Raw genomic sequence first — 27,856 nt, forward strand, 5'->3', positions numbered from 1 at the left:
TTATAAAAACGTATTAAGCACAGCAGTTTCTATGTGTATGATATGCAAAGCAAGTATATTAAAAAAATAAAAAATGCTGCTCAAAGTAACTATTGCACGCGGACAAAGTCAGGGGTAAAAGCTAGTATTCTATATAATTTGTGACGCTGTACATAATATGATAATAAATAAATAAATCTTCCATAGAGATGTTCCCTCTTACGCGCTTTGTCTGTCCATACGCTGGTATATAATAAGTTTAGAGTAAAGTCTAACCTGATAACCTCTCTCTGGATCGCTAGAGTATATTCGTGTCCAATGTTTGTTGAAGGCCACAGCTCCTCGGCACCTCAGGGGCTGAACCCACGCACTATCTTTGCAGAAGTGGACAAGAAGTCTATCATTATCCAAGTCGCCGCTCCACATCACGACAAATAGGTTCTCGAGGTCAATCATTTCTATTGCTGGAATAAAATGGAATTATTTAATATGTTTATCATTTACACAGCATATCTTTACGAGGGCAATATTAAATAAACGAACAAATACAACTACTCAAACGTAATCAAAAATTATAAATTAAAATAAAAAAAAAAAACAACCGACTTCAAAAACACTATTCCAAGACAATAGATATAATATGCACTAAAAAGTTTAAAAACTGATTGCGTATTTTGATACAATGTAATTATTAATCCAATTCTAGTTACGATTACTGTTAGTTTTGGTGTCACTGTCCTCCCGCCGCGGCTCCGCTCTCGCCTCTGGCCTCCTCACGTCGCGCGTGAGACTCAAGCACATCTCACCTATAACTTGATAGTTGATACATGATTGTGGTTACAAATCTACCTTGGCTCACACCGACTCCGAAAATAGTCTCACCAAAGTACCTTTGAAGTACATATATCCTATCCAATAAAAACAGAATCATCGAAATCATTTAGCGCGATATTGAGTTATTCGTAAATTTACACATATATGTATATATAGCAAATAACATACTGACGAATTGAGTACCTCCTCCTTTTTTGAAGTCGGTTAATAATTAAAATTAATAATTGAAATTTTCAATATTTAAACATAATTTTATCATCCCTATTATGTGGACACAAGTCACCTACAACGTCAACGCATACCAAAGTATGTAAAGAAACTATTACAATAATATTTTTTTAAAATAATAATTTCGTTTTTTCTTGTTCTTGTAATAAATAAAAATAACATACAACTTTAGTTTTGGGGTCTCCTGTTAAGCATTAAAAGCGTGTAATAGGAGGTACCGCTCTTCCATAGCAAAAAAAGGTGATTGGTATGGGCATCATATTAAACTGTGTGTGTGAGTGTGTTTGTGTGTATTAGCGTGTGTGTGTGTGTTTTTGTTATAGTTGCACAACTCAAGCAAGCCGCCCTTTTATAATTGCCGTAAGGCATTTTTCAGTGGAGTAAAATCTAGGCTTAATGTGTATATATGTTGCTCGTGTGTGTTTGTGTATGTGTGTTATATTAGGTTAACACAATCGAGGCGTCCGCAGCAGTGATGTGTTCTGGTATTTTTTTTGAGATATCTCATACTGCTTAGAGACATGACCAAGATTTTTATGTAAGGTTGTCAACTCAGAATGACAAGAAAACATTCCAGAATAAATAAAAAAAAATCGTTTATTATGAAATCGATATTAGAATATCTTGAAACTTCCTTTATTAATACTTGATAAAAATAAGCAAAAATGATTTAAAACCAAATTTTACAATAATCGCTCAATTGAAACAAATCTGAAAACTGCGTGAGTGTGTATATGAGTGAGTGAGTGAGTGAGTGGGTGTGTGCATGATTTTAAAAGATTATCGTTTGCTTATAAATTATAATAATAATAATCCACAGTGCGGTTTTCAAGAAGCTTTCTTCCTCGTACTACAAAGCTGTGGAATGAGCTTCCTTGTGCGGTGTTTCCGGGACGATACGACATGGGTACCTTCAAAAAAAGCGCGTACACCTTCCTTAAAGGCCGGCAACGCTCTTGTGATTCCTCTGGTGTTGCAAGAGAATGTGGGCGGCGTTGATCACTTAACACCAGGTGACCTGTACACTCGTTTGTCCTCCTATTCCATAAAAAAAAAATATGATTGCTTTCCTCACTTCGACTTATTTGCGGATGCATGGAAGGAAGTCTTGAATTATTGCTTGAGGTTCAGTGAGGCACTGACTAGATTTACTATATTACAAATAGGATTTATTATTTTCATTTTATTATTATTATTCTGCTATTATTATTATTATTAAAATTGTTTTATTTATCTTATCCATTGTAATTGTAAATATAGTTGATTTGTTTTGTTTGAATAAATTAGTATTTTAACTAATCCATTATGTAATTTTCTAAGACGACGATTGACAACGGGAGACGACTTGGATTCGTATATGATTTGTGTATTGTCTCAATATCTTCGTATATTAAAATTTTTCATATTTATTTATTTAATGGATCACCAACTAAGAAACACAAGTCACTGTGTTAATAATTACATTGCATTAATTATAAAATCTAACTTTTCCTACAGTTAAATGTAATCACAGCATGCTTTGTGTAAAGGAGAAATCTAGAAAAATATTGTTTAAATAAGTAAGTATTTAACATTGTTTAAGTTTTATTATTAATTGGATTTCATTTCATTATTAATTTCATTTATAAGCAATTTTATTTTATGTGTTATTTAGTGTAATTGGTTATAGGCCGTTCTTATTAATAATAAATAAATAAATAAAAATACTCTGAAGATGAAACTAACACAATATTTCCCAATTAAGATCATTGTAGGGTTCGGTGCTCGGCGCAGTCACAGTTTGTTCATGTTCGCCACGAGTGTTGTACTGAACCCAGGAGTGGGGTCCGTAGATGATCATGTGATGGTTAAGAACATAGACACCACGCACTGTTTCACCTGGAAGTTTGTAGATGCTATCGTAAAAACACACAAATATAAGGTATATTTAACTTTTTTCTTTAAAGTGTAAACACTAGCTATAAGCCTAGTAATTTAAATTAATTTGAACATTTATTTTCATTTGTAACCAGGCCAAGAGATGGCGCTGTGTTATATGTACGCTCTTAGCGTACCGTCGCTAGATGGCGCTAATTATGTTTATAGTTTTTACTTTTTCGAATGAATGCATCAACGAATGCATTTCAAAAAGAACCAATCATAACTGGGGTTTACAGACTGCCTTTGACGTTACGCAGCCCTTACTATGACAAGGTTCTTGTTAGACTGATAAGCTATTCTATTACGGAGTTCTTACTATTGTTGTAGACCGTATTGAATGCATATTGATGTTTGTTTTGTGTGGGTGGAAATTATTATTCGTTTATTATGTTCAGCACCTTTACATAAGGAGAGCCATTCAATGATTACAACACGATAGTCAAGTCTTTAATAAGTAAGTTAAGTGAGTTTTTTGCTATCACTAGCTCCATTTATCCATCTATAATGTATGTGAAATTATCGCCATCGTGGTGAAATTGCAGATTACTAGATATAAATTTGTTTGTATCCAAAATGAAAATCATACCGAGGTTACTATCCCCGCACTAGGTGAGTATCCCCCGAATCATTTTCTACGCTAGGCTACTAACCGTCATAGTAGGCAACTATCCCTCTTTTGAGAGATGAAATAAAACAGTATTTATGTATACAAAAATAGGCTTTTATAGAAGATAAAAGACGTATGTTGTGAGATACATACTACATTATTTCAGCAAGTTCATATTTAAAAAAAAAACGCTTTTTCGAAAAGTGGGGCAACTATCCGGCTTTTACCCTAGGTATCTAGTGGGAGCGCAGCGGAAACCAATCTTTAATCTAAGGTTGCCATATATGCGGGACTGTCACCGTACTTAAACATTTCGTCAAGTATTCCTACATAGGTATCCCATATTTGTCCTGATTTTTAGAACAATCTCCGTGATAAATGCTTTAAAAGACGCAAAGTGACAAGATGTTTCTACAAAACGTTACTTTCTGTAACTAGTAGTAGTACAGAATAAGGAATTAATAAATTATTTTACCTTCATCTAGCGGGTTTTCTATAGTTACGTATTCGCTTGTCAGCATATTCAACAATATGGACTGTAAACATAAAAGAAGGTTAATCAAAACACCAAATTAAATAATTAGATTGAAGAATTTTTTAGCGATAATTATATGAAAAGTTCAAAAGACCATTGCCGCTTTCCGACAACTTGTGAAAGCTTCTGCGGAGCTGGGAGAGCCAGCATTTTGATCGAGTCACTCTATTTATTTGTAGGGATTGATTGATGGACCTTCTGCAATTTTTCTTGGCACCTATTCTGCATATCTATACTCTAGCCTGTGCTTCTCCGGGGCATAAAAAGAATAGGAAAGCCCCAGTCTCAAGGGTGTCGTAAGAGGCGACTAAGGCCATTTATCAGTGGGAGGCTTCTTTGCACAGGATACTGGCTAGATTATGGGTGCCACGGCGCCTTTTCCTGCCATGAGGCTGTAATGTGTAAACATTTATTGTGTTTCGGTCTAAAGGGCGCCGTAGCAAGTAAAATACTGGGCAAATGAGACTTAACATCTTATGTCTCAACGTGACGAGCGCAATTTTAGTGCCGCTCAGAATTTTTCTGTTTTTCAAGAATTTTAAGCGGCACTGAATTGTAATGGGCAAGGCGTATCAATTACCATCAGCTGAACGTCCTGCTCGTCTCGTCCTTTATTGTAATAATAGAAAAAAAATATATAAAACTCAATAGCTTCTATATATCAGTATACTTTGACTATCTATTCTAAGGGAGACTAGGAAGCAAACATGATGGATCAATAAGTCCCTACTCCACGATCTGATCACATAAACGGAATAATAAAATTCGAGAATAACTCACCACAGAATTATTAGTGGAAGCAGCAGCCCATTTATTGTCCGGAGACAATTCTAAATTCTGCATGATTCCTTCCAGCTGTGGGCATAGGTCTCGCGCCAGGTCTGACGTCGAGAGGTCCCAAGATATGACCCTGCTAGATATTGATACAACGTATCTCTTGTCTGAGCTCAGACGAAATGCGAACACAGCGAATTGGTGCCCTTCGAGGGAATACTGAAAAAAAATATTTTTTTTATTATGTGGGTACATACTTATAATATTTTTGGGGTCGAATTTGAAGGCAAAAATGATCCGTCTCAGACCTTATTGTAAGTAATGGTATCATTATGTCCAACTGCAGCCGTTAACCTAAACTTTATATTCCTTTACGGGTAACTCTTCAAACAGCCCCGAGACAGCACTAGTAGTAATATTACTCCAAACGAATACAGTACATAATATAGTTTATTTTTGCAATGAATTTTTATCTAAGCGTACGCAAAATAATCAACGAACTGGTTCATTCCGCGCTGCTAATTTTGTCCGTACTTCGAAGTACTTCCTTTTGTCGACTTAAGAAGGACGCTTACCAGGATGAAAGCCACTCATTAGGATGACATATTCAGTGAATAACCTTTAAATCACAGGTTGCTCTAGCCCTTACGGGAGGCCGGCGCTTAAACTGGCTGCACATGAGATCATCAAGTTGGACAAACTTTTAAATATCTTACCTTCCCGGCTTCCAATTTATCTAATATATAAAATTCTCATGTCGCGGTGTTTGTAGTTAAACTCCTTCGAAACGGCTTGATTGATTCTCATGAAATTTTGAGTGCATATTGGGTAGGTCTGAGAATCGGACAACATCAATTTTTCATCCCCCTAAATGTTAAGGTTGGTCCACGCCAAATTTTAAGCTATTGCATAGCTTTTATCGCGGGCCTTGAGCGTGGGGACTGAATCCAGAAATTCCGTAACGAAAATAATCTAACACTTACATACTAGATATATATAAATATTTCGGCACGCTTTTTACAGTTGCCGTGAAACAGCGGTTATCACATGCTCGTTGTGCAGAAGGTCCCAGGTTCGAGCCTTTTTATCACGTTTTTTTTATTTTTATTATTATGACAAGCATTTTTATTTAGTTTCACCTGTCCCGTTGTCTATCTGTAATCAAATCTTGCAAGTTAAATTTTACTCAGCTCCCGTTTGCTTTTTTTAAAATTAATTTTATTAAGAATAATACTGCATAAATAAAATAAATAAATAATTATAATTGCATAAGTTGATAAAAAACGCTATGCAATAGCTTCACCGTGGCAGTCCCCGAGTGCCACACGCCTTTTTTTTTAATTTTTTTGCCATTTTTATTCTAATTTGTTTGATTGTGAGTCAGCATTTAAAAGTACATACAACTTCAAATTTTCACCCATCAACGATCAACAGTTACTTTTGTATCGCGATTTTGATATCGGCAATACAACGTTTGCTGAGTCAGCTAGTATTTACATAAAATAAGCATAATTATACGCAAATACTACGCGTACCAATTCTACTATTTACCGTACTTTATTTCATGTTAGTTAAATCTTTTAATGGGCGCTTTTTGTTTTTTTTCCGCATGATAGTTTTCAATTCAAATACTAAACAAATTGTTCCACCATTCCACATCAACAAAATTGGACAAAACTTTTTCAGTAGTATAAAATTTTTGCTTTATATCTTTGGTACTTTCAAACTTTTCTTTGTATTGAAAGTTTTTATTTTTCTAATCATATAGCTCAAAATGTATTAGAAGAGTATATGGGTTTTCGGTTTTTAATAATTATCACTAATAGAGACTGATTGTTTCCTTAGATTGGAATTCTTACCTTCAAGGGCCCTCCTGGAGTATGCAGGCAATGGTGCGAAGGCAGCAATGCGCAATGATTCTTGCCTTTATCATGGCACTGTTTCAAGAGAGAAGACACTGCAGGGTTGTGGGGAGCTTCTGGCAAAAGCCGGCCGACTAGTTGCGGGGCAAGCATATCTGGGTATGTGCCCAGTATAGCACCCCCAAGTCGAAGGGCATCGGCTACCAGCATTAGCTCCCTAGAATAAAAAGGAAATTGTGCGGTTTTATGAAACCACGATACAAGTGAAACTTTTTTTTCAGAAAATGACATATTAATATCAGCATAATAATCGAAATAATAATAATAAAAAAAAAACAAATCTATAAAAATTATGTTTTACAATAATTATTCTTAAAAAAAAATTACACATAAAAATCTATTGTTTACGTTCACTAGAAGCTCGGGCGCGAACACAAGGCAAGAATATCTTGTTTTAGCAATTGAAATGTAATTATTTAACAAAATGATTAAAAAGTTAAGTTAAATTATAACAATTTTATTAATTTAAGGGGGTACGTTACTGACATATCACGCCATCAAAAGATGGAGTGGTCAACTTAAAAAGGGAAGTTTGGATATGATAATATGATATGAACCGTTTTTCACGGAACACTGTCATTGCGAGGCGTTGTACTCAAAGCGCGGTCGAAACACGACTGAACGAAAGCTCTGACTAATAGACGCGTAGGTAAGATTTTGCTTCAGACAATTTTTGAGTTTGATTGTGAGTAAATGCCTCATAGAATTTTGGGGTATCGCTCAGGAAAATGGTAAGGCAACCGCCCATGGACACCCACAAAACCAGTGGTCAATGGAACGCATCCATTGACCTCTGGTTTAGTAGGGCTTTAAAATGGGAGTTGCTCTATGCTTGATGGTCTATCGAAATCTCCCGAACTCCGAAGATTTGCAGCCGGTCATTGAGTCCACAAGATGGCTGTTGTTTATTTTTTTTACAATAAATAAATAATAAATTAATTCTTTAAATTATTGCCATACAAAACAATAGGCAAAAGGAAAAGGCTCAGCTTCACCTGACATGGAATCATGGATTTATGTTTCTATGCAGCGCTGGGTTTCAGTCATCCCCTCCTCCCTAAGGTGTTGTTTGGGAGTGGATCTATTGTAGCTCCCCGATTACTACTACTTAAGCTATCTTTTTCTTATAAAATATAATATTATATAAAGTGTTCTTATTACCCTTCCAAATGTATGTAAGTGTGTGTGTGTTTATATCTGAAATAGTTACGGAATGTTCGCCTGGTCACACTTAACGATTACATCCTGTATATTTTTTCAGTGTTATAATTTATAGCCTTTTTAGGCAAAATTCTTCTGTATCTATAATTATTTAATATCCATACAAACCTAACACCATCTTTGTTGACATGTAGTTTGGCATCTTCAAAGTCGGCGAGAACCGCCTGCAACGGGCAACAGTTGAGTTTGGCATGGATCCATTCGTAATTGAACAATACCTCGGCGTATAGATCTGTGAAGCGCTTCGAACGGACTAAGTGAAACGGCAACTCTCCAAACTGAAACGGAATAATATTTATGTAAAACTGCAGCAAATTATATATTAATTAAGGTATTAAACTGTGGAATAAAATCCCTTCCTTGTTAATATTTGATATTATTTAAACACAACTCATATATTGGATGCAGCACCTTACAAACTAATTTGTTATGTATTTTACAGCCATTGTAAAAATATCTATCTGATTGAAAAAAATGGCCTTTGAGTTTCTTGTACGTTCTTCCCACGAGCTCTACTTTTTCCGAACTTAAGATAGATTCATAATAATAAAAACCACATTACCATTAATTCGAAAGTTTATGCCTCAAACCTGTGAAGAACGGGCGCAAGTTACTCAGCCCCCTTATTTTTTTTTCTATAAAATTACGTGACAATCAATTTACAATTTAAATAGCCTGGTGGCGGTCGTTCCATTTCCAATCCATTAAATTAATTTGCTTTATAGTAATTAACTTTTAACACATGACAGTATTTTAGCAATTCTTTTGAAATGCGCAATATATTTGTTTGGAACATTCTATGGAATCAGCATACATTGCCCCATAAAAGACTTTAAAGTCATCTTAGCCGAGTAGTAGGCATAACTAGTTTATATTACTTCCTAGTGTCAACATTATGATTATCACAGTTACTAGAAAATTTGCTTATATGCCTATGTACATACATAATCACCAATATAACTAAATATTGTAAGAGGCAATAGGTAAAATTCCACTGGCTGCATAGAAAATACAGGTTGTCCTTACCATTCAGTTGTCCTCCTATTCCATAAAAATCCTACGCTCCCTCAATATCCTTAAGCGGTAAGCTCCACCAATGCGCCGTTGTACAGTATGACAGTTTTACCAGTGGGAGGCTTCTGCCTTGAAGCAGTAATGTGTAAGCATTATTGTGTTTCGGTCTGAAGGGCGCCGTAGCTAGTGAAATTACTGGGAAAATGAGACTTAACATCTAGTGTGTCTAGGTGACGAGCGCAGTTGTAGTGCCGTTCGAAATCTTCAAGAATCCTGAGCAGCCGTGCATTGTAATGGGCAGGGCGTATCAATTACCATCAGCTGAACCTGCTCGTCTCGTCCCTGATTGTAATAAAAAATTGGAAAAAACCTGGTAAGACACATTCCGAAATAAAGGTACTTTGATCAAAATAGTAAGCCTGTTTATTAAATATTTTGTAATATAAGCTGAGGTCACCTTTCTTAAATTATATCTCTTGCTGCTTCCATCAGCAGACAAGAACACCAAAGGCTGCAGGGGAACCTTTCGATCAGCCACACCTTCCTTATCAGCCAGGTTGAATCGGTGCCGCTGTATTTCGGTGTACTTAAAGGGCTTTGGGGTTCCACCACCCCAAATACCTGAAAAAAGATTTTTATGACTACAAGGGACGAAACGAGTAGGACGTTCAGCTGATGGTAATTGATACGCTCAGGATTCTTGAAAAACCCAAAAATACTTTCCTAAATTTTAAGTCTCATTTGCCTAGTAATAATTTTAATAATTTCATTAGCTACTTCGCTCTTCAGGTTGACACAATAATGCTTACACATTGATGCTTCACGGCAGAAAATGGTTGTGGTATCCATAATCTAGCCGGCATCCTGTGCGAAGGAGCCTCCCTCTGGTAAATACCCTCAGTCTCCTCTTACGTTACCCTTGGGCCTGGGACTTCCCTATTCTTTTTATGCCACGGGGAAGCACAGGGCAAAACTAATATTGCATGACACATATAAAATGATGAGGTTAGCACTACCTATAAGGAGCACTGAGGAAAAGGGTATATTTATGCAATACGCATGTGTACACTGTACAGTCACTCAAAAAATAATCCACTAACACACACATCGGCTTAATGGAAGATATATGAACATTATATCAAGCTTTTTGTACGTGACTGTATTTTTGAAGCGCCGATAATGTCTCAACCAATAGCGAAGTGCCACGTTCATATGGCACGAATTTCCCCTTCGTGTTTCTTATTTTACTGCCAATTTGTATGGAAAATCACTATTGCGCAATAAGTAAATATAATTGAGAATATGCGATATGATAAATGAAAGAAAAAATTCTGCATACATTTTATAATTCTTGAATCGGCCGCAAAGACGCTCGACGTTATTGACAACTTTCCTGGAGGAGGAGTCAACAAAGACTCTTTCTACCTGTTTTACAATGGCGAGGGTATAAAGTTAAAAAATTACAAAACATAAGAATCAGTAATTCCGTTGTATACGTGTATATTCTGGACTAGAAATTAGCTTGCAGTTATATTTTGGATGATTCCCTCAAAAAATTAAAAGTGGATCTGATTGTCATACCTAAATAATAATCGGCAATCATAGAGTGGAAGTACATTGCCATGTTCATGTTCTTGAAGTATCTCTCTCTGGCGGTATCCCGGAACTGTCTGTGGTACCAGTTCATCACGGAAACACCGTCCGCCTCGCGCTCCGAGAGATAGTTGGGAAGATCGTTGCGTATCCTGGAAAAGTTTAAGCCGTGACAATAAAGAAAACAATTCCAAATGGTGCTTGGGTATCAGCACTGACATTGCGCTTTCTACTAAGAGTAAGAATACGACCCGGCTGGAGGCATGCGGCCCAAAAATTCATGATTTTTTATATAGAAACGCTGGATGTAACGTGCACGGAGCTGCGGCGGTTTAATGGTCGGCGCGACCGAATACTTTCTGTATACGAGTCCGGAGTCGTGAGGGTTGCGGCCCGTATATCATCGCATTTATCATAATAAAAAGCGAAAAAAGCAATGACTGCCATTTCCTCGACGTCCACCTCCGCTAATGTCAGCTCGTCAACTGCTGGAGCCGCATTAAAACCCTGATAACCCGTCTGGTCGTACCCGGGCCGTGACCGCTCTAGTGCGCGGGTGCTCTAAGGTTCAACTATTGCCGGCCGCTTAAAATATTGGACCACTAGTATAAGATTTTATATTATTTAGTTTTCAGATCTTATCTCAGACATATCAAAATATATCCTTAGATAATTTAAACGTCTAGAAATAGCCTCTCGATATTAGGCAACGCATGAAAACAAGGCAGGTTTATTACTTTTATTTACGTTAGTCACTATAAATTTACCCCATTTGTCCATTTTGATTTCTAATAAAACCGGAATAACATCCTTACCTAGTCCACAACAAGGGCGGTATTCTCCTGACAGGCGGTAAATGGTACTGATAGACATCATCCAACACTCTATCATCCAAGGATATTAAGTCTTCTAGCTCAGTCTCTGAAAGACCACTCCGTGCTGCCGTTATGTAGGCCAATGCATGGAATACTAAGAGACGACCGTGCTGAAATAATAATTTTCTTTTCGTCATGCTCACTGAAATAGCTTGCGGTGGCGTCGTGCGCCGGGTCATCCCCTTCCCTCAAACATGTGCGAAGGGTCCATGCATCAACTCGTGAACGGGTGCTTACAGTAAATAAATCATTGTATTTGTTTTATGCGATTACTAATAACTAGCTGACCCGACAGACGTTGTTCTGTTCATAATAAAAAAAAACTCTTGCGGATGGGATTTTGGATAATCCGTTATTTTGGATAATTCTTAACTGACGTCTACTCGGTGAAAAGAATATTCCTACCAAATTTCAAGTCTTTAGCTCTAATGGTTCCAGAGATATCGTGATGAGTGACTATATACGTGGAAATCTCTTATATATATATATATAGATTATGACAGTAATCGCGACCATCAATTTCACGAAGCATCCTTACACCAACAATGAGTTCAAGCTGTAAAGGTTGATGTATTATTATTTTTATTTATACAGCTTATTTATTACTTTTAAGAAATAATTAATAATATTATTAAAACACGACATATATAGGATGCAGCACCTTACAAACTAATTTGTTATGTATATTACAGCCATTGTAAAATACTCTATTTGATTGAAAAGAGTGGAAGTTGAGTTTCTTGTGTGTTCTTCTCACAAGCTCTACTTTTTTGTTTAAGCCTAATTGAATGAAGCATATTTGACATTGACTTATATCTTGTCTACTCCTTGCTTAAGTTAGTAAGTGTCTTACCAAAATAAGTAGAATAAAGGTAAAATGGTAGAAGTTAAAATTAACCTGTTTCTCAATTCTCTCAAAAAGCATCATTATAGAATCCATGACAGTTGATGCCAAATGTGTATCTTGAGGTTTTGTGTAACTCCTCCATCTGCAAACCTGAAATATATTGTTATTGTTGTATCAATTCAAAGGCATAAAAAGGCATTTGTTTTCTTAAAAACGATATTGTTGTCATTTCAAATATACTAGATACTACCACTTCGTAAACAAATGCCGCTTTGAGAGAAAAGAAGCAGCGTAAGAAATTCTCCCGGCATTCATTTTTTTGCGCTCTTGTTACTCAAAATATACAATATTGTTCTGTGATTGCTATTGCTATAAAATAATCACAATCTAGTCCCAGGATGTCCGATCATTTAGATATTCAGCTGTGAAGTAGTAGTATTCACGACAGAGCCATTTTTTAATAAAACATTTAAATTTATTTGTAGAGAATGCATGAACAGTGGCTGGGACTTTATTTAATTTATATAAGTGTATATATTTACCCTTAAAGCTATTATGTATCTTATGACCTTATCCTACTAGAATTAGTTACAAGCAATCCCTTATTTCTAGTGTTATAATATAACATTTAACTACAGATAACACGCGAGTTGAATGCAGAGTTCAGGAATATGATAGTGATGTGACCTAATTATAATTGATGACGATAATTATGAGTGTGTCGATGATAATTAATTTTTCCAAGAGATAAACTGAGAGAAAAACGGTATCGCAACTTCAGTATTAACGTGATAACATGGTAAGAGTACGACAACTGACACGTACGGTACAGCACTACACGCACTGACGTCTACGTTTTACCACTGGACTGGCGGCTGTCAAAGTGCTTTTGTGCCCGTTTGATGTTCACCATTTTGGCGCTGTTGGCCATGTAGCGAGAGTCTGCGTTACTTAAACTAATAATAACGACCTCAGCTAAGCAAACATCGATAGATGGTGGGAAACTACACTGGCCTTCAAAAGTAAGTATCACACTTTTAAAATTGGGATAACGTTTTAAGTTCACAAGATATACTTTCGAAATAAAAAGGACTCCAAAGAGAATTTAATTTTGTACATAAAAACTTTATAGTCGGTAACCTTCTTTTAAGAATTGGCTGAAAAAAAACTTCAAAAACAAAACCATTCCTTTTTCAAAGTGGACGTTTCCGAATTACAATTTTACCATTCACATTTTTCTTTCTGTTTTAATTTTTTTTCAAGATCTACTTATCCTAAAAAGCACATAACATTTATTTATCATGCCTCTTTCAGTTGAAGAATGTGCTAAGATCATGGCTTTTCTGGAACTAGGCATCAGTATGCGTCGCACTGCAAGAATGGTGGCTGTGACGGTACGAACGGTCCAGAAGGTAAAGCGAAGGTACGAAGAGACTGGACACCATCTGAGGAGACCTTGTAATGGCAGACCCAGGTGTACCAGTGCCCGAGAAGATCGTTATATTATTTCCACTGTGTTAAGAAATCGCCACCAAAATGCAGTTGAAGTCCAGCAACAGCTACTTCAGACCCGGAGGGACTACATTAGTGACAGTACAGTGAGAAGACTTGCTGAAGCAAATTTGAAACCCCGAAGACCAGCGAGTGGCCCAAAACTCGAGAGACAGCATCGAGTAGCGAGACTGCGGTCCGCCCGTGAACACATGCAGTGGGATGAAGAAGAATGGTCAAGAATTTTGCTTGCAGATGAGTTTCGATTCTCCCTTTACACTTCTGATGGAAGGCGAAGTGTTTACAGGCGACCTGGTGAGCGATACCTTCAAGCCTGCATCTCAGAAAGAGTCCAATACGGTGGAGGCAGTGTACATGTATGGGCTGGCATATCTTCAGAAGGTCGCACAGAGCTAGTAGCCATAGAAAATGGCACCCTCACTGGGCAAATATATGCTCAAGAGATTCTCAATGAGTATGCAGGGCCGTATTTAGCAAATATGGGTGATGATCGGTGCTTATGCATGATAATGCCCGGCCACACACGGCTCATATCGTACAAGAGTATATTCAGGAGGTCGGTATCAGCGTGATGGCTTGGCCATCAAGAAGTCCTGATCTCAACCCGATTAAACACGCCTGGGATGAGCTTGGGAGGCTAGTCAGAAATTGCAGACCACCACCTACTACCCTCAGGGTACTAAAGCAGGGCCTGGTAGATTTAATATATTATATATATATTATAATTAATTAATTTTAGTTTCTAAGAATTAAAGCCTATAAAATTTGCAACAAAACGTTTTTAATCTTAAATCTCTACCTTCTATAGTTAAGAAAAAAAATTAATTTGAAAAGTGTGATACTTACTTTTGTAGGCCAGTGTATTTACGAAATAGTAGATTTTACAAGAAGTGCACAAAACGAACCAATTTTGGTAAAATGGTTTTGTGGACGAGCTATAAACTCATTTGCTTTTCATTTCGATTGCGAGGAAATAAAACAGTCGTATAACATGGACATTTTTTAAAACTTTAGCAAATTTGAAGAAATTAATAAACGCACGAAAAAACAATACCTGTTTCCCGCCGCTTTTTTTTAAATCTTACGACATTGATATTAGGCTTGGGCTCCAGACCTATACAGCCTACTATAAAATTAATTTTGTAATATATATAGATTTTCAATTAATTAAATAACCTACCGTATTTTAATTTAATTTTTTATATCTTTTATGTCTTAAAAAACACATGAGGCAAATGAATTAAAGTAAATATTATAAAATAACAAATTCTATCTCTGAACTTTTTATTGTGTTTGGCTGTATGGCTCATATTCTTTGCCTTAATATAGAAACATTTATGAGTAGATACGTTTATGCAGCCTATATCGTGCACAAATAAGCAGTTTCGGAGCATGAGAAGTGAAAAAATATTTGTGTACTTCATTTCTTTGTTTCCTGAAGTAGGAATAACACGATAAACGAACGAAATTAATTCAACAAACAAAAATACTGTACGCTTCTCTCGCAGCCATTTGCATTATACAGGGTGGCGCAATAGAACGTGCATATTGCATAAAAATTTTTTGCGGGGTAGAAAGTGCGCGGACGGGGGGAGTCTGCATCGTTGGGTAGGCGGGCTCATGGAGTTTTAGTCACTATGAGTCACTTCGACGGGAAGCGTCACGCATTTTGCGCGCGCGTATTTTACGAGAACTCTCGTTCATACATCGTTACTAGGCGTTTATATTGTTCTGAATATGGACTACGGCAATTAGTGAAGCTCCGAGTGCTAATTTAATTAAAATATGGGTACAGCGTTTTGAAGAGACTGGTTCAACGTTTAAACCACAAGCAAAAGGTCGTCCAAGGACATCTAGGACCGACGACAATATTGAGAGAGTTATGCAGTCTGTACGAGGAGATCCACAAATGTCTACTCGCAAGAGATCGTCTGTCTTACACTTATCGAGACGAAGTTTGCAACGAATTTTAAACTTGGATCTTAAACTGCATCCTTACAAGCTGCAGTTAACACAAGAATTGAAAGAGTCTGACTTCGGAGCAAGGCTCGCATTTGCTAATGATTAAAAATGCTTAATCGATTTTCCAATTTTGACAATATCCTTTTCTCAGATGAGGCCCACTTCCATATCCATGGGTTCGTAAACCGTCAAAATTGTCGTTACTGGAACAGTGAGAATCCCAAACTCAGGCACCAGAAACCACTGCATAGTCCTAAAGTGACAGTATGGGCAGCAATCTCTGGTAGAGGAATAATTGGACCGTTTTTCTTTGAAAATGCGCGGGGGCAAAACGTCACTGTTAATACCGAAAGCTATGTTGCGATGTTGGAAGGTTTTTTGGCTCCAGAGCTTGAAAATTCAAGAATAGTGAATTCTAGGACTTGGTTTCAACAAGACGGAGCTACCTGTCACACATCAAATGACTCCATGGCGGTTGTGAAACAGACGTTCCCTGGCAGACTGATTTCGAAAAGAGGTGATATCCCATGGCCCCCACGTAGTCCAGACGTGACGCCTCCTGACTTTTTATTGTGGGAATACCTCAAGAACAAAGTCTACAGCAATAATCCGAAAAACATCAATCAGCTCAAGGAGAATATCCGTGGTGAAATGACAGCAATTACACCAGCATTACTAAAGAAAGTTTTCAATAACTTTCGTTTGCAATTAGAGGAGTGTCGTCGTAGAGAGGGTCATCATTTAGACGATGTTATTTTTAAAAAATAAACTTCAGTTATTTCTTAATAATACCTCAGTTATATTTTAACTATACCTTTTGTATTTATTTTTTAATCAATATTTTAAATATGCACGTTCTATTGCGCCACCCTGTACGTCAAAATTTGTTAGGCGCTTCAAATAGGCACAAATAAACAAACATAGGAACAGCCTGACCAGTGAGTGGTATTTATACAGGTCAGTCAATCTGTTATGGTTAATAAATCATTGTATTTGTTGTATGCGATTACTAATAAAAATTACACACTTTTATTTATAGAAAAAAGAATATAAATGGTAAAAAGCGGTGATTTCACTGATATTTATTTATCAACTAATATTTACGATCCGACGATCGATAGAAGACTATACTTTTAAAACTAGATGAAAATGTCGCCGACCGCTAAATCGAAAACACTGCTCTAAATGAAATATTTTTTTTGGTATAATATTATTTTTAAATAAAATTTAATACCATTAATAATTGTAAAGTAAATGTTAAAGTCTACTTAAATTAAGTATATTTTTCTCTGTATGAATAGATTAATAAGTAAATAAATAAATTAATTAATAAAATATAATACTATTCAAATGTTTACCTCGGCAAATACCAATTTTACAAAAATAGGCAGCGAACATTGTCCAATCGCGTTGGAGACGAGACGCCATTGGTAGTTGGATAGATCACGGGCCGCTGCCGCCATCCACAATCTGCATCAAAAATGTCAATAAAATAGGCTTTAATTTACAGTCTTCTTTACAGACTGTGCATGCTGTGCACCCTTTATAATTTGCAGGATCGTTTTAAATGCTGTGGATCCTAACGAATTCCCCTTGGTATATCACCAACATCCGGCCAGTCGGCAGACAAACCAAACGGTAAACTGATGATATAATAGAGATTGCAGGAAAAGGCTGGATGCGTAAAAGCAAAAATAGAATACTTTGGAAAAAACTGGAGGAGGCCTTTACACTAACGAGATCCACAACTCAAATAAATAGAAGCATAAGCAACTAATCATACTAACACCAAGCAATTAGAATTTTATCTTACCTACTAATACTACTAATAATTCGCTTTGTGTAAAAAGAGTTATGGAATAGATGAGGCTTTATTATAATAATTATTATATCACCAACACTCAACTTCACCGCGACCTGTAAGTACCAATGGTCAAACAGGATATACATACTTAATAAACTCAAGTCTTACGCAAAACTTATTAAAAGCCACTCAAATATCAATTGGACCCACCGGTGATAGGTAATGTTACAGTGAGCTTTGGTTTGAGCCACTGTTCGATTTTTACACAAAAAACAAAACAAGTCAGGACGTTTGTCGCTTTTCTTCTCCCGTTGCACGTTCTGTAGCAGAATACCGACTAAAGACGCATCAAACGTCCTTTTGTTAGTAGAGGTCACTTGACCGCTGCGCGATTCGAGAGGAAGGCGTACGGGCTGAGTTATAGCTGTTAGTCTCTTTAAATGTCTTTGCCTAGGTGTATATTTTTGAATAAATGAAACCAAATTCTAATTTTAATGACGTCACTTACTTCAACACTTGCATCGCTAGATCTTCACCTAAAGCTTTGACTTCTAGAAAGTTCTCTTCGGAATCTATCATACGACGCAGTACGTCGTATTCCTTAGAAACGTCGGGATTTGCTTCTTCACATGCACATGTTACTATTATCTGAAATAGGCAAGATGTTTCGTATCTTTTTTTAAATGTTAGAAAAAAGTTACTTTTCAAGATACAAATATCTCAATGTCTTGGCGATAAGACGATAGCCAACAAGAATCGCTGTTCATCAAAGGCTGGCAACGCTTTTTTTGTGATCACCGCCGCCCATATTCTCTTGCAACACCAGAGAAATCACAGGAGCGTCGCATCTTTTGAAGGTTTTTTTTATAAGGGACGAGACGAGGAGGACGTTCAGCTGATGGAAATTGATACGACCTGCCCATTGCAATGCAGTACCACTCAGGATTCTTCAAAAATCCAAAAACTCTGAGCAGCACTACAATTGCGCTCGTCTCCTTGAGACATAAGATGTTAAGTTTCGTATGCCCAGTTATTTCACTAGCTACGGCGCCCTTCAAACCGAAACAATAATGCTACACATTACTGCTTCACGGCAGATAGGCGCCGTTGTGACACCCATAATCTAGCTGGCATCCTGTGCAAATGAGCCTTCCACTGGTACCCATTTCATATCCTCCATCCTGGGAATAACGCACAAGGAAGCTCATTGCATAATTTGGTTGTACGTTGAAGAATGTTCCATAAAAATCGCATTGTAAAGGAAGACCAGCGATTCAGATGGTGGGGATAGTATCCGAATTTGTGGTGTACTAGTCAAAGCTCTATGTTAAGGCCGCTATCTGTCTATCCGCTTGCTAATACTGTTATGCCCTCTCTTTCCCCCCTTCATCGCACCCGCGACAATTCGCACCACATTGGAACAACGCGACGGCAGCGCGCGAGCTAGCCAGTGTCAGAAGCCGCCCACCGAAGCCGCACATGCATGCGCAAGTCACCCGCTCGCTCCGCAACTGGCAAATTAACGCTCCGCGAACAATATTTTGAAGTAGTGAAGAAGAAAGCCACGGGTCTAAATCAAGGACCGGATTAAGTGTCGCTTTTCCTTCCATCTTAGTTCCATTTCATACAGGGCACATTTTCGCAGGAAGTCCACTAACCTACGGTTTTATTGCTTAGCTGACAGTAGTCTTCACACTGTCAGTCTTGCATTTAGCTTACATTCTTTTTCTACTACACCCAGCAACCACTAACTAACATGAGTAAGAGTAGGCGCAAACACCACTCTGAAAAGCTTTTCAAGTAAAGGTCTATCTTAAAAGAACCCTGTAAATGTTGTCTATTTTTTAATATCTAAATTGACAATTCTGGCTTTTAGATATATAATTTAGGAAAATATATTTAAAATATCACAAGATTTGAAACAAAACTAAAATTAATTTTATCAATAGAGAAAAACACCCAATAAGACTGTTGCGCAATGCTTTTTACCATTTTCCTACTAAATACATTTTGATAATAATCCTACTCAGTACATCTTAATTCCTTACCTTACAATGCGCTGGTAATCTAGTCGGTAACCATGAGACTTTATTATTCTCAGTCCCGATTCCAGTTAGCTGATCAACAGAATCCAGAAACAGAAGAAGTGGCTGTTCCTTCGTCGCCATCGTCAGCAGTTGCTTGAAATGTGCTGTGAGAGGAACCAAGTCATCAGGGATAGTCTCAAATGGTAATGCGAAGTTGTATGATATCTGAAATTTAATTTTTATAAATGAGGGTAGATTAAGATTAATTGGCGGGGAAGTCAATCTTTCAGTCCCCGCAATCTATATTCTATAATACTGAGCGTGATGCATAACTGCCGATAAATATTTTGGAGAAAGTGACAGGAGAAGAGGATGAAGATTTCTGAAGGTCTCCCTGGAGTCGATACAGTTCTGCCGCAACCGTTGACGTGTTAGGACGTTACTCTATCCAATTACTATTATAATATTAGACATTGTGATATAATTCTTAATTTATTCGAAGAAGCTTAGAGTTTGTTGCTTTTAAAAATATCCCTCACTTCTGGGATTACTTAAATTTATAACCAAAATTTATGAACGGTGCGGGACACGAACCCGCAACCTCTCGTTTTCCATCCGAGCGCTCATCCATTAAGCCCACCGTTCGAGTCACGTATCGTTCGTAAATCTTGATATGTCTTGTTCAACTCTTAGGTTGTGGCTTCATCCTGGACGGAACCCCAGAGGTCACGGCTTCGAGTCCCGCATCGTTCATAATTTTTTTACGAATGCATCTGATAAGATGAAGAGAGGCCAGCGAATTTCTCGTATATTCACAATGCATTACACTTGGTTACAAAGCGACCTAAAATAAATAAGGAATAATCCAAGCTGTAAGGGTTGACGCGTCCAGTATAGGATAATTTATATTTGGTCAGTTTATTTTTTATTGCTACCTCTTTATGAAAAATATCTGATGTTTAAAAAGCTTTTAACTAATAACACGATTCATATTTTGTATACAGCATCTAACAAACTAATTTGTTATATTGTGTATTGCAGCTATTGTATAATACACTAAATTAAATAAGTGGCTGTTCAGTTTTTTGTATGTTTTTCTCACGAACTTCACTTTTGTCCTTCGGAACACATTTTTTTTTATATAAAAGTGGGTAAACGGGCAAGAGGCTCACGGGATGGGGAGAGGTGAGGTAAGCGCCCTTGGACATCCTCAATAACAGGTGTGTCAAGAAATACGTTGGCCGTCTTTAAGGTATGCTTTTTTCTTAAAGGTCCATAAGTCGTATCTGTTCGGGAAAACCGCAGCCGGTAATTGATTCCGCAAAGTGAAGCGTGCGAGGCAATAAATTTCTAGCAAAACGCGCGATTGTTGTATGCCAGACATCAACGTGGTGCGGGACGGAACGTGGTAGATTCAGTAATTTAAATTAAATATTTATATTAACTAAAAGCGATCACAATTATATTATAGATTATTTGTATGAAGTATATATGACTTTGCCTCTACTTCAGGTTTATTAGCTAGAACTATGTTACGTCCGTCACTATCCTATATAACTTATTCATCTCGCCAATTCTTGCATTTGGCTTGCCTTTATCTTTTCTTACCTGTTGGCATATAGAAATGAGGGTAGGTGTCAAAGCGCTAGAGTCAGGCGTGGTACCCAGAAATCTAATTATATTTGTAGGCCGAACTTCACCGAACCAAGTGTCCAAAGACATTGCTGAACTCTTAGCCAGTAAACTTGTTTTGCCACACCCACCTATAAGAGAACAAAAATATATTGAAATCTAAGAAAATATTAAAATCGAATAAAATCATATTTGTGCTTCGTGCATAGGTGATAATGATAAGAACAACTCTGCGAACTTTTCCTTCTTTCAACATATTATGCGATTCTCAAGTCATTTCTTCTAGAACAGTTCATTCTTGGTCTGATTTCTAATTATTAGTATTTTCATGTTTCATTCTCTATTGATAGATTTTCTTCTTCTTTTTAGTTATAATTCAAAACCTACCAGCACTCATTGAAAAAGAACTACCTGAAGCCTAAGGCTGGAACCAGATATACCGAATGCGAGAGAAAGAAGAAAGAAAAAAGGAAGAGTGTATGGCGAGGCGAGTGAAGAAGAAAGAAGATTTACAAGGCCAAAGAAGTTGAAAAAGACATACCTGAAGCCTAAGGTTGGGTCCAGATATACCCAACGTTGATGAGAGAAACAAGTTACAAAAGAGAAAGAGTGTGTGGCGAGGCGAGTGAAGATGAGGGGAAACTTACAAGGACTAAGAAGAATAACGTTAAAACGATATCACTAGTCTTACCCTCTCCATATAATACCAATGGCTTATCGGAAGTGTTCTTCATGTAGTCCTCGATAAAATTGAGATCTGGTTCCCGGCCGTGGAAAACTTTAACAGAGTTATTACAAGCATGCAGATGCTGCAGTATTTCTGTCACTATCTGGCCCTGAGCGCTGCTGTCTTCTTTGCGCATGGCTCTGCGAAAATCCAAAAAAAAGTGCGCGATTTTTTATTATAAGATTTGTAACTTTATTACTGTGTACTTTATTGACCTGGAACTCTAGTGCGTATTGTTATTCGTCTTAAAAATATCAAAGTCTTTGAGCTCAAAGTCAAACTTCCGCTGGTCAATTGGATTCACATTTCCCCCTTAGTCTTTCAGAAAAAATCTCTTGGTAATATGAGAAAAACCGTATCGGCCTCACATAGTCACTTAATGATATTTAAGCTTTGGACCTATTCGAAAAAGGTTCATATTTATTACTAAACTAGAAAATAAAAGGCACTGTGTATAACGAATACTATCTTTGCTTGGCAAGTGCTTCTATCCGCTGCTTCGTCTTTCAAACACCATCACCCAAAAATCTCCATGACGATCGGTCCTCCGCTGCCCTTATCCAACGTATTCCGGTGATCTTTCAGATATACGAAGTCTTAAAAGGCAATTTAGAAAATCCTATTAATATTATAAATGTGAAAGTATGTATGTCTGGATGTATGTTTGAAGTTTTGATGAAACTTTGCAATAATATAGATTACACACCAGAATAACATATAGGTTATCATTTATAAAAATATTGTGTGAATTATCTATACATTTAAATAAAATTGGAATGTCTGTTTGTAATATTGAAATAACCGTTTTTTACTAAATGTATATTATGAATATATATAGGGTACATACACCAAAATAACATTTTTTTAAATTTTTGTCTGTCTGTCTGTTTGTTCCGGCTAATCCGGCGACTTTTATTGGCAGGTAGCTGATGTAATAAGGAGTAACTTAGGCTACGTTTATTTTAGAAAAATAAAGCAATGTCCAAGAAACGGTCTAACTCTAAAAATAATTTATAAGGCAAAACAACGTTTGCCGGGTCAGCTAGTAGTTAATATAATTAGATCTAAATGCTTACCTATCGACAAGTTTGATGATATTCTTGTAGAAATGAGATATGAAATGGTTAAGGTACTCTCCGTGGGTTTCATTGTCGAGACCCTCTCGACCTATCCATTCTACTGTGTACCTGGAATACCATTTTAGTTTTACTTTACCATAGTATCTTTATATCAGTTCAACTGTGAAGCTTATCTCCAGGAATGCGACGTCAATCAAACTCGTATCTATGTACTGCGCTCGCATCTTTCAAAGTATTGGGATGTTTTTTCACTCTCGCACGCTTTTATTGTAAGTTTATGCCAAGACAAATAATAGAAGCCTAAAAAGTATTCTCAGTTCTTTTTCAGTGAAAGAAGATTATCAAAAAGTCATGCGGGAAGAGGGGGGAAATGTTCCCGCTGTTTAGCCCAGGCCACAACTCCAGTTTTGGAAGACCACTGCCACATCAAGTTTTGCTTTTGTTTCTTTTGTATTAAGTTAAGTAAGTTTAGTATTAGATTAAGTATATATTTTGTTCTCTTTAACTTTTTTTTGTGAATGTGTCAGTTTTTCTTCCGAAATAAATTCATTTTCATTTCATTTCATTTCATTTCAAAAATATGTAATGGATACTTATATGATACTTAGTTAAAAAAATATATATTGTTCATTGTTTAATGATAGCGAGTGTTTAGGATTGAACATCGTGCCTTTGTCAATGACGTGAAGACGGCAGCGAGGCAACGCAATGCGGGCACCTGTCGTGCACAACTTCGCCCTATTACGACAGAACTTTGGCGCGAGGCGCACCTTTTGATTAAATAATAACCATTTGTAAAACTAACTAGTTGTAAAACCATTGTAATTATATAATATTTACAAAGAATTTGTAAGTGTTTTACTTATTCGCTCACAGCGAGTTTTGTATAATAAACTTTAAAAGTTGCTCTTCCTTATACCAAAGTACAGAAATAATAACAAATGACACAGCAAAACAGAACAAATCCTTTTTTTATTTTCGCTTGTTTTCTTTCGTTAGAATACCACGAGATGAGTTTTATATATCCAATTCCGGTACATAAGCTTTATCAATTACGAGGTTTCTTGTTAAGGATACTAGATACTAAAAATAGGATCAAAATAAATAAACAACACTGTTTGGTTTTTTGAAAGTAAGCGTTAGTGTCAGCTAGCGCGCGAGTTAAATACAGTCGGGGCCTGGGCTAAACAGCGGGAACATCTCCCCCCTCTTCCCGCATGACTCTCCTTGCATTACTACATTGTATTGCTGTGTCGTAGTCGTCGCTTACAGTGTGATTGCGTTCATACTAAAGTTGCGCTCCCATGTTATCTTTTTGATTTTAATAATGATTTATCCGAGTCCATCAGGTTTGGCTCCAAAATGAATTTGCGTGCGTACAAATTACACATATCAGAAGTGAAACCTGCGTTGTGGATGAACCTCTTTTTTTTATGAAATAGGAGGACAAACGAGCGTACGGGTCACCTGGTGTTAAGTAATCACCGCCGCCCACATTCTCTTGCAACACCAGAGGAATCACAAGAGCGTTGCCGGCCTTTAAGGAAGGTCTACGCGCTTTTTTTGAAGGTACCCATGTCGTATCGTCCCGGAAACACCGCACAAGGAAGCTCATTCTACAGCTTTGTAGTACGAAGGAGAAAGCTTCTTGAAAACTGCACTGTGGAGAACCGCCACACATCCAGATGGTGGGGATGATATCCTAACTTGTGGCGTGTCGTGCGAAGGTGAAATTCGGCGGCAGGAATCAGGCTAAACAGCTCTTCGGAACACTCCCCGTGATAAATGCGGTAGAAGACACACAATGAAGCGACGTCTATACGCAACGCCAAGTGATCCATCCGTTCACAGAGAACTGAGTCTCCGACAATTCGAGCTGCTCTACGTTGCACGCGGTCAAATGGATCCAGCAGATACTGAGGTGCACCAGACCAGAGATGACAGCAATACTCCATGTGTGGCCGGACCTGCGCTTTGTAGAGCGCTAGAATGTGGGCTGGCTTGAAGTATTGCCGTGCTCTATTGACGACGCCCAGCTTCTTCGAAGCCAATTTGGCTTTGCCCTCCAGATGGCCACGGAATTGGCAATCGCTCGAGATTTCGAGACCCAGTATTCCGATACTAGGCGCGGCTTTAAGAGAAGTGTTCTCGAAGAGCGGTGATACGACAGATGGGGTTTTTTTAGTAGTAAACGCGCATACTTGAGTCTTCTGGGGGTTAAATTGGACAAGGTCCAATTTACCCAATTCCGCGACCTTCTCGATAGAGGACTCGATAGAAGACACAAGTTTCTCCCGGCACTGGTCGACGATTTCCCGAGAGAGACCTGCATGGCCCGTGTATACGGCATCACCAGTGCTGTCATCTGCGTAGCAATGCATGTTGGAGGTGTCCAACATATCATTGATATGCAGAAGAAACAGCGTAGGAGATAGCACACAGCCTTGGGGCACTCCAGCATTCACGGGCATCGGGTTCGAGCAATATCCGTCGACAACGACCTGTATGCTACGCCCAGGAAGGTGACGTGAGGAAGCTGGAGGTCCACTTGCACAAGCTCTCGGGAAGCCCAAATGATGGAAGTTTAGAGAGGAGCGCCTTGTGCCATACACGATCAAAGGCCTTCGCTATATCCAGCCTAACTGCCAGGCCTTCCCCCTTGCTTTCAATAGCCGCCGCCTATCTATGTGTTAGGTATACCAGAAGAACACCTGCCGACCGTCCATGGCGAAAGCCGTACTGTCGGTCGTTGATCAACTGGTGACCCTCTAGGTATACTAAAAGCTGGCGGCTAATTATGCTCACTATGATTTTGGAGAGCAGGGAGGTGATAGCAATAGGCCTGTAGTTCGCCGGATCCGAACTGTCTCCTTTTTTTTGGATCGGATGGACAAGGGCTGACTTCCATGAATCAGGGACTACGCCTTTGGAATAAGAGTGCCGGAATAAACGCCTTAGCACCGGCGTCAACTCAGCGGCACACGTTCTAAGCACGATTGGAGAAATGCCATCCAGCCCGCTCGACTTCCTGACGTCCAACGAAAACAGAACTCGCCTAACAGTTTTCTGTCTGAACTGTACTTCAGGCATAGAGCTCTGACACCGCGGGATGGTCGGCGGTGTTTTTCCGTTGTCGTCAGAAGTCGAGTTGGAGACGAAAAGAGCGCACAGGAGCTCGGCTTTCTTTTTTGCCGTATGGGCCAGGGTGTCATTCCTCATGTGCAACGGCGGCATGGACGGATGGTTGAAGTTACCAAGAGTAGCTTTAATCTGGAGGCACGGTTATATTTCCTCTTAAGAACTTTGCAGTTCGGATCCTTTGTGCCCAGCGCCGCAACCCAAGTTCGATACGCCTCTTTTTTGCAGTCAGATGCTGCTTTAACTGACGCATCGAACCAGGGCTGTGATCTGCCACCGATCGGTACTACAGAGCTTGGTATAAAAATATCCATGCCCTGCAGTATCACATCGGCTACTGCAATGGCGCAAGCACTAGGATCATCCGAAGGAAAACAAACCTTGCCCCAAGGGTAGGATGCAAAAAAGGAACGCATCCTATCCCAATCTGCTGACTTGTAGTGCCAAACGCGGCGGGTCGCTGGTGGTCTGCGACGTTGGCGTCGGATAGGCACTACACTCCTGGCAATGGTCGGACGTTCCGAGAGGGGCGTCGACAAAGACCTGGTAACCATCGGGATGTGTAGTCAGCAGAAGATCTAATAAGCACGGCATGTGGCTATCCACATCCGGGAGCCGCGTTGGCGACTCAACCAATTGGGACAGACTATACGCCAATGCAAAATTATGTACAGATCGCCCTGCGTAGTCTGTGGTACGTGATCCAAGCCATTCGGCATTGTGCCCGTTGAAATCACCCAAGACTACGATTTGAATCACTCAACGTGGTCAAAGTGGTGAACGGCGTTTAAATTGGAGTGAATTCCCCTGATATTGCAAAAGTCCACGTTGAGCGTGGAGCGGGGGGATTCTCAGGCTCTCGTAGAGCCGGTACCCTCCTGAGGTAATATCTTTTTACGGACCGCTCTCATATTTTATTGAGGGGGGGGGAAGGGATGGCCTCCGGTCCTTGACACTAACCTATGCGAAACATAGCGGCACTAGGCCGCTACTTCACGCCGGTATTCTGTGCGAGTATGGTAATTTACCCGGACGAGTCTGGCCCGATTGTGCTGATGTCATAAGACGGCAGCGTGACTCTCCCACTTCTAAAAAGCCCTTAGTCGCCTCTTACGACACCCATGGGCCTGGGACTCCCCTATTCTTTTTACGTCCCGGGGAAAGTACAGGGCAGGCCTCTAAACTGCATATGAAGTCCTGGTACATGTTGCTAGGATGACACATGATTTCAACCGCTATGAAAGATATTATTATCACCCCTACCATATTTATGTTCTCCTGGTGTCTATGAGTAATACGTCATACGCATTACGTCAGAATAATAGATTAGATTAGAATAGATAGTATACTCGCGTCATACATAAGACAATCTCTTCTTCAACTGTGATTGCCTAGAAGCAAAGCACTGTACTATAATGCTTCCTATATCATTTTATTACACTCACATACATTCATATTAAATAAATAAATAAATAAAATTAATATACATACACTTACATTCACATTAAATCTTAGGAATTTGTGTCTGAATCTTTTTACTGTCGCGCTTTTTCGTTTCATCGACTTTCAAATCACAACGAAAAATGAAGGTAAATCTGCTAAAGAAGTTTTCACCTCAAAAAAACT

General features: G+C 38.3%; 1 protein-coding gene across 1 annotated transcript in view; it reads right to left on the minus strand.

Moving 5' to 3' along the window:
- Positions 1–27,856, minus strand: part of LOC126980016 (NACHT and WD repeat domain-containing protein 2) — a 270,439-nt gene that overhangs the window by 14,574 nt on the left and 228,009 nt on the right. Inside the window, exons 10-25 of the mRNA XM_050829637.1 lie at positions 23,090–23,200; positions 21,978–22,153; positions 21,263–21,417; positions 19,676–19,879; positions 18,136–18,275; positions 17,182–17,293; positions 12,401–12,499; positions 11,443–11,612; positions 10,616–10,779; positions 9,492–9,655; positions 8,129–8,298; positions 6,737–6,956; positions 4,884–5,096; positions 4,044–4,104; positions 2,767–2,919; positions 256–443 (exon numbers count right to left, since the gene is read on the minus strand). Of these exons, the coding sequence (XP_050685594.1) occupies positions 256–443; positions 2,767–2,919; positions 4,044–4,104; positions 4,884–5,096; positions 6,737–6,956; positions 8,129–8,298; positions 9,492–9,655; positions 10,616–10,779; positions 11,443–11,612; positions 12,401–12,499; positions 17,182–17,293; positions 18,136–18,275; positions 19,676–19,879; positions 21,263–21,417; positions 21,978–22,153; positions 23,090–23,200 (2,500 nt within the window). The remainder of the gene's footprint in view (positions 1–255; positions 444–2,766; positions 2,920–4,043; positions 4,105–4,883; positions 5,097–6,736; positions 6,957–8,128; positions 8,299–9,491; positions 9,656–10,615; positions 10,780–11,442; positions 11,613–12,400; positions 12,500–17,181; positions 17,294–18,135; positions 18,276–19,675; positions 19,880–21,262; positions 21,418–21,977; positions 22,154–23,089; positions 23,201–27,856) is intronic.

Source organism: Leptidea sinapis, chromosome 4 (assembly GCF_905404315.1).
Source record: "Leptidea sinapis chromosome 4, ilLepSina1.1, whole genome shotgun sequence".
NCBI lineage: Eukaryota > Metazoa > Arthropoda > Insecta > Lepidoptera > Pieridae > Leptidea > Leptidea sinapis.